The 7,334-nt window shown below is 60.2% G+C and overlaps 2 protein-coding genes across 3 annotated transcripts in view; both read left to right on the top strand.

Moving 5' to 3' along the window:
- Positions 1 to 2,170, top strand: part of DAZAP1 (DAZ associated protein 1) — a 20,509-nt gene extending 18,339 nt beyond the window's left edge. Inside the window, exons 11-12 of one of the 2 annotated variants that reach the window (XM_007460385.1) lie at positions 246 to 422; positions 1,800 to 2,170. In XM_007460385.1, coding sequence (XP_007460447.1) covers positions 246 to 422; positions 1,800 to 1,972 — 350 coding nt within the window. In that variant the 3' untranslated portion in view covers positions 1,973 to 2,170. Of the gene's footprint in view, positions 1 to 245; positions 423 to 1,011; positions 1,101 to 1,799 lie in introns of those variants that run through there. The other variant, XM_007460386.1, reaches the window with a different exon arrangement.
- A 3,817-nt stretch (positions 2,171 to 5,987) lies between these two features.
- Positions 5,988 to 7,334, top strand: part of RPS15 (ribosomal protein S15) — a 1,742-nt gene continuing 395 nt past the window's right edge. The window contains exons 1-3 of the mRNA XM_007460442.1: positions 5,988 to 6,245; positions 6,377 to 6,462; positions 7,265 to 7,334. The exon at positions 7,265 to 7,334 is cut by the window's right edge and continues 198 nt beyond it. Of these exons, the coding sequence (XP_007460504.1) occupies positions 5,988 to 6,245; positions 6,377 to 6,462; positions 7,265 to 7,334 (414 nt within the window). The remainder of the gene's footprint in view (positions 6,246 to 6,376; positions 6,463 to 7,264) is intronic.

Raw genomic sequence — 7,334 nt, 5'->3', positions numbered from 1 at the left:
GCGCCCTTCATGGACAGCTCATGACTTCCCGCCTTCCCAGGGCCACCCGGGCTGTGGCCCCGCCCCACTAGGCGTGTGCTGCCAGGCTGGCGGCTGGTCGGGCTTTGCCCGGCGGGGGTCGTTTCCTCGGCTGTGGGCCCGGCCTGTGGGCGTCCTCAGGTCCTGGCTACTGGGGTGGAGGTGGTCTGGGCGGCTCCCCGAGGGCGAGCACCGCGTCTGTGTCTGTCTTTCCTGTCTGCCTGCAGGTTTTGGCTACGGGCCTCCACCTCCCCCACCGGATCAGTTCGCCCCCCCGGGGGTCCCCCCTCCACCGGCCACTCCAGGGGCTGCACCTCTGGCCTTCCCGCCACCTCCGTCTCAGGCCGCCCCGGACATGAGCAAACCGCCATCGGCGCAACCCGACTTCCCGTACAGCCAGTACGGTGAGTGCCTCGCTCCCCGCATCCACATGCTGTGAGGAGAGCTCGAGAAACCCAGGCTCGAGCGGGCCTGAAGCAGGCGCTTGGTTTCTGGGGTCTCGGCCAGGGCGCTGGCGCGGAGGAGCATCCGCGGCTGCCAGACGTCCGGGGCCTGTGCCTGGGGGCGCCCCGGTGGGCCCTGCCACCTTGGGTGTCTGGGTTTGTAGAGCGCAGGGCGGGTGTGAGGGCCGTGCGACGTCAGCATTGTGCGTCCCCAAGGGTGCTTGCCAGGTAGATGGTGGAGCCCGGGGCCTGCACCCATCAGAGGAGCTCCTGTGGGGACAGGGTGGGCCTGGGGCTCTGCTGGCGCTGAACAGATGCCCCCAGCACCCCCTACACTGCACGCTCTTGTTCCCCTGGGGGCCTTGCCCGGCCGCAGTCCCTGAGCATGTGGGTTCTCGCCTCACCCGGAGCAGGACGTGGCGGTGGTGGCGGGTGTGGGGTCGCCGGCCCCCGGTGGGGGTGTGCGAGCAACAGCGCGTGTGCCCCTCCCCGCCCCTGCTCCTCTGCCGAGGCCGCCTGGGGCAGTCAGCCTGGTCTCGTCTCTTGCCAGGCCTGGGTACCTCTTCTCCAGAGCCGCCAGGCTTCGGCCCTCACTTTGTTTACACTCTTATGGTCAGGCTGAGCAGTGATGTGGCCTAGGTAGGTGGCGCCTCCTCCTCCACGGTCCCCACTGCCTGCACCCGGGCCACGATGTCGCCTCCTCTGCCATCCTGGGCGGGGGTGGACTCGGCGGTGCCCTCGGGGACGGGCCCTTGCCGGGGCAAGGATCTTGGCCAGCCACCACCCCGCTGGCCCCGAGCTCTCCTTCCATGGGGCAGCACGGTGGGCGTCTGGGCCCCCGGGACGGCCCCCTCCGCCGCGCATGGTGCGGGTCTGCTCCCGCTTGGAGGAGGGGCTGCCCGACCTGGACGGGCTGTGTAGGCAGCACCGTCAGGGCCAAGCTTTGTACCTGTACCTCAGGCTGGCCTGTCATGTTTCCTCCCATCCTGAAATCTGTGCTGAGTCCACCCTGTGGTCCACCCGAGGACAAACTTTCTAGAAGCCTGTGGTCCACCAAGGCAGGCCAGATAATCTGTGTCTCCAGGATCAAGGGGCTCTCCGGCCGTGAGGGCAGGGCAGTGAGTGGGGAAAGGGGCTGAGAGCAGACAGGACAGACGAGGGGTCCGAGGGGTCTCGGAGCTGCTTTACTTTCTGTGCGAGACAGCTGCCCAGGGTCCTGCCGAGGCTCCCAGGTGGGCCCTCCACCCTCCGGGTCCACGCCTTGCCCCGCGCAGGGCCCTGGCCGTGGGTGCCAGTGGGAGCGGAAGTGGTCCCAACTCACTGAGCCCTTCCCCGCAGGTTACGGACAGGACTTGGCGGGCTTCGGACAGGGCTTCTCAGACCCCAGCCAGCAGCCCCCCTCCTACGGGGGCCCCTCAGTGCCCGGCTCGGGGGGTCCCCCCGCCGGCGGAAGTGGCTTTGGACGCGGTCAGAACCACAATGTACAAGGATTCCACCCCTACCGACGCTAGCCGCAGTACCTTGAGGATGTCAGGCAGCTGAGGCCAGGATTCAAACTTGTGAACTCGTGACAATCACAAACTTGGGGAAAATACCAACTGGAGCGTGGGGGGCTTCTGGCGGTGGCTGTGGGCATCTGGACCGAAGTTTTTAAACGTATTATTTCTCTAACCCATCAGCTCAATAAAAAAGTCACTGGTTCAACAACAGGGTTAAAAAGATTCTTCAGCTTTAATTCAAAACGTCAGGTTTCTTTTTCTTCCTTTTTTTTGCAATTATTTTCCTGAGCCTTTATTTTACCGTATATTGTAAACTTTTATGTTAAAGAAAAAAATATACATTTACAAATTGTGAGATTTTTAAGAGAAATTTTCTACAATGTATACTCGCTTATTTTTTAATTTAAAACAGGGTTTCTGTCGGCACTGGTGGAGGTGAGGGGCGTTTTTAGTCCCTCACTCCTGGCTTTGAGGGTTGGGACTCGTTGGTCCAGAAACTCTGGGAGCTTAAAGAAGAAATCTACTGAGTGTGTTTTGTTTTTTGTTTATTCTTTGCTTTTGTCGACTGGCGTGCCTGGCCATGTCTGCAGGTGTGCCGTGGGGCCGCGCTCGCCTGCGTCCGCTCTGGCGTCAAGGACCAGGAGGAGGCCGGGCCAGCCCATCTCCCGCGCTTGGGGCTTTAGGGCGTCCCCGCTGACCGGTTTGAATAAAGAAAGTGCGTTTGGATTAGAAACCCACGCTGTGTCTGTTATTCGCTCTGCTTAGAGGAGCCCCTTTCCGTGTTGGGAGCCCGGGCCCTCTTTGGCTGGTCTGGGGCTTTGGGGGATCTGGTCTGGTGCGGCGCGGGGGGGGCGCTGGTCAGAGCTGCAGACGCACTGTGAGGGACCCTGGGTCCCAGGGTTCAGAGGCCACTTGCCGGGCCCCGAGGAAGAGATGTCTGCACACACGTGGGTGGGGCTGGCCAGGCCACCCCCGCCCCTGCGGGAGTGACACCTGGACTGTGGCCTTGGGCAGGCTGCTCATCTTTCCACGAAGTGGGCCGTGGACATGGGAGGGGGTGCTGTCGGCACCCCCAGTTCAGGGCCGGTGGGGTGCAACTCAGGGAGCTGAAGGTCGTCATGGTGGGCACTTGGTGGGGCCCAGCTGTTGTTCACAGGGCCCGAGAGGCAGGGCCAGGCCTGGGCAGTGGAGCAGCTCGAGTCCCAGCAAAGGGGGATCCCAGAGATGCAGAGGGAACCTGGGGGCCAGGGAGGAGGGGTGGGACGAGTTCCCACCTGCAGAGTCCCCTCTGCCACGTGAAGTGACGGGGCCGTTCTGTTGTAAAAACAACAATCAAGATTTCAGAACATAAATCCTGGATGGCTCCAGTGTGCCAGGCTTGAGAATGCAGTGAACTAGACAGCCCGAGAGCCCCAGCCCAGTGCGCTTTGCGGGGGAAGGGAAGCTTGGCTCAGCCCAGAAAGCCAGTGAAACGGGCATCTTCTGCCCCAGACCCAAGACGACCCTCCATGACTGCACCCCTCCTCCTCCCATCCCTCCGGTTCACAGAAGCAGCAGGGTCAGGCAGAGTGGGGAGCCTTGTGCCCGCACCCTCCAGTCTCCACCGCGTGTTGTCGCATTGTTAAAAGTTAGCTCCTTACATCAGCAAGATGAATTCTCTGCAGAATTACAGTGTCTTGGCCAAAGGGTGCCGTGCAGTCATCGGCACCCTTTCCAGCCAGCCAGGAGCTCCCAGGACCACGTTTGCCTCCGTAAACTTGGGCAAGCCCGCTTCGCACCTTCACACCCTGATAGGCACTTCCTGCAGTCCCAAACACAGTGCTTGTACCCCACTGGGGCACGGAGGGACGTCCCCTTCTTTGCATGAAGCCTAATTGGTTAGCTCCCCCCCACCCCACCCCGTTGTGGAAATGGCTGAGGAGGGCTCAGACTTCCTGTCCCCTCCAGGCCAGCCCCAGCTCCCCCCAAAGCCACTTCGTCGGTAGGGGGCTGGAGACAAGTCACCTCGTGCCCCACACGCAAACTGAGTGAGGCGCGGTGGAGTCATGTGGCGGGGGTGGGGAGGGGAGGGCATTGGCCTTTTCTCTTGTTTTATCTTCTTTTTTTTTTTTTTTTTTTTTTTGCGGTACGCGGGCCTCTCACTGTTGTGGCCTCTCCCGTTGCGGAGCACAGGCTCCGGACGCACAGGCTCAGCGGCCATGGTTCACGGGCCCAGCCGCTCCGCAGCATGTGGGATCCTCCCGGACCGGGGCACGAACCCGTGTCCCCTGCATCTGCAGGCGGACTCTCAACCACTGCGCCACCAGGGAAGCCCCTTATCTTCTCAGTCCTACCTCAGGGCCTTTGCACATTCACTCCCTCTTCCAGGACCTCAGCCTCCCTGCAGGGCTGGTTGCATCCTCTATCTATTCATGGGGCTTACCCCCTGCCAAATGTTTAACTGTTTTCTATGTATCACGTCTTTTTGTTCTTGTATGCCTCTGTTACGGCTTTCTTTTGCATTCAGTGACTATTTTCTAGTGTAGCTAGAAAATTAATTCTTTTACTTTTTTTCATTGTGCTTTTTGAGTTTTTTAGGGGTTCTATAGTTTACCACACACATCTGTTGGGTTGCTTTTTACTGTGACAGAATATAAGATTGGTAGGGGACTTCCCTGGTGGTCCAGTGGCTAAGACTCCACACTTTCACTGCAGGGGGCACAGGTTTGATCCCTGGTCAGGGAACTAAGATCCACATGCCACGCAGCCAAAAAAAAAAAAAAATTAAAAAAATACAAGATTGGCCATTTTTAACTACTTTTTAAGCGCACAGCTCAGTGGCATTAAGTACATGCATATTGTTGTGCCAGCATCCCCCCCATCCATCTCCAGAACTTTCTCCTCCCAAACTGAAACTCTTAACTCCCCATCCTCCTCTCCTAGCCCCTGACCCCCACCATCTACTTCCTGCCTCTATGGATTTTGGGTCCTCTGGGGACCTCACATGGGTGGGATTATGCAGTATTTTGTCCTTCTATGTCTGGATTCTGTCACTGGTGTCCTCAAGGTCCATCCACATTGTAGCATGTGTCAAAATTTCCTTCCTTTTTAAGGCTCAATTATATTTCACTGTGTGGGTGGACCTCATTGTGTTTATCCCTCATTCATGGATGGACACTTGGGTTGTTTCCACCTTTTGGCTACTGTGAATCATGCTGCTGTGAACATGGGTGTGCAAATCTGTTGGAGTCCCTGCTTTTAGTTCTTTGGGATATGCACGCAGGAGTGGGATTGCTGGGCCACATGGTACCAAATACATCTTAATGTACCAGAATTGCCTTCAGATGGACACCTGTTCCAGTGAGTATTGAAAGCGTACTCCTATATAGCTCTCATCCCTCGGCCCGTCTTTGCTCTTCTTGTTATATATATTACGTGCTTATGTGTTGCAAACCTAGCACTGCAATGTTGCAGTTGTTACTTTATATCGATATAAGTTCGTCTGTTAAAGGCTGGCTGGTCCCTATCAGGGAAGCCTTTTCTGACCATCTGTGCAAAGCCACTGTCCCAACCCCCCGAGTTTCCTTTTGGCTCAGATTATCTGTATGACCTTGTTTCTTACGGGTCTGTCTCGCCCACTGGGACGCGAGCTCCCTAGGGGAGGGCCAGTCCCGAACCCAGACAGCGCGCTTACTGCAAACAGGCACTCCATAAACACTTTCTTACGTGGATTTCATTATGGAGATTAAGGAGCACGAATATGAGTTTCCAAAACGGGCGCCGACGCGTCCCACGTCCCCCAGTTGAGGAAGGGTCTCCCAAATACCAGGCGGCCGGCTCCAGCCTGGGGGGTCCGAGCACCCAAGGTTGGCAGAGGCTCCTTTATTCCTCGCAGCCAGCGCTCTGCCCTCCAGACAGCAGAGGGCGCGCGTCCTCCGCTGGGAAAGCGGAAGCGCGCGCGCGCGCAGCTCGGGGGCGGGGCACGTGAGAGACCGCGAGATAACTGCGCAGGCGAAGAAAGGACGGTCTTTTCTGAAGAGCCGACCAGATGGTGAGTGTCACGGTTACTGTGTCTGTTCCGGGCCCATCCGGCGCCATCCGAGCTCTGGCCGCACACTGGAGGCCGGGGTCGGGCCGCGCGGCTGCGGCAGCCTCTTGCAGACCTCTGGAATCGCCGCCAGACATGGGGGCGCGGGGCGGGCCTGCTGGGTGTCGGAACGACCCGGGGCAGGGAAGGCCTGTGTCGGCCCGCTTGTCCCAGCCGAGCCCCCGTAGCCCCGGGCCGCCCCGGGACGGGCCCGAGGTGGTGCGTCCCCGTGGGCTTCCGTGCCCGGGAGGGCCGCACGTTTCTCGGCGGGAGCCGCGGGCCCGGTTATGCCGCCGCAGGCTGGGAGGTGGGTCTCGGGGTCCCGCTCACCCGTATCCCGGCCCGCGCAGGCGGAAGTGGAGCAGAAGAAGAAGCGGACTTTCCGCAAGTTCACTTACCGTGGCGTGGACCTCGATCAGCTGCTGGACATGTCCTAGTAAGTGGCGGCCGGGCAGGGGAGGGGGATGGCGGCGGCGGGGGTGGCCGAGGGCTGGGGGCTGCAGCCTGACCTGCGGCCGCGGCCGTAGACCGTGTGTAAAGGAGAGGGCCGGGCTGCGTGCGGATAAAACTCCACGTGGAGACGTTGAGGATCGAATTTAAAACGATTTCTACGCGTCCCCTTTGGACGTGTTTTCATCCACTCGGAAATGTAAACGCTGCCCTAGCTCGCGAGCCTCTTGAGATCGGGCAGCTGCAGGCTGGGATTTGGTACGTGGGCGGGAGTTTGCCGATCCCTGGTCTAAGGTTTGGCTGGAGGAGCTGGAAGCTTTTAGGCAGGGTGGGTGCGACGCCCTGGCCCCCAGATGGGGAGGGAGGCTTGCGGACAGCCAGGGACGCCTTTTTTCCTGGAGGTGTACGCGGGTCTGGCTCGGAGGGGCCGGCTTCCTGGGGGCACAGCACAGGGTCCTCGTTGGCTGTGGGTTTCTCAGGGTGGCCCCGCTCCTGGGTTCTTGAGGCCTTCGGGGCAGAGCAGTTTGCCCGCGAAGTTCGGAGGCTCTGCCGCCTCACCTGAGCTACCTCTTTTCCTGGCTCGGCTTCCTCGTTTGTAGACAGCGAGGGGGATGGGGGCGGTTCTTGAACCGGAGGACTTCATCCCGAACATTCAGCGCGGGTGCCGTGGGCCCTGGCCGGGCTGCGAGTGTTGCTTTGGGGGCCCTACGGGAAGCGGGAATGTCAGTGGGCGGGCGGTGGGGCTGAGCCGGGTCTCAGGCCTCCCACTCTGTGCGCTGTGCCTGCAGTGAGCAGCTGATGCAGCTGTACAGCGCGCGGCAGCGGCGGGGGGGGGAACCGCGGCCCCCGGGGGAAGCG

This window comes from Lipotes vexillifer, unplaced genomic scaffold (genome assembly GCF_000442215.2).
Source record: "Lipotes vexillifer unplaced genomic scaffold, Lipotes_vexillifer_v1.1 scaffold225, whole genome shotgun sequence".
Classification (NCBI taxonomy): domain Eukaryota; kingdom Metazoa; phylum Chordata; class Mammalia; order Artiodactyla; family Lipotidae; genus Lipotes; species Lipotes vexillifer.
The sequence above is the reverse complement of the archived record's forward strand: the minus strand, read 5'-3'. Positions and strand labels throughout refer to the sequence as shown.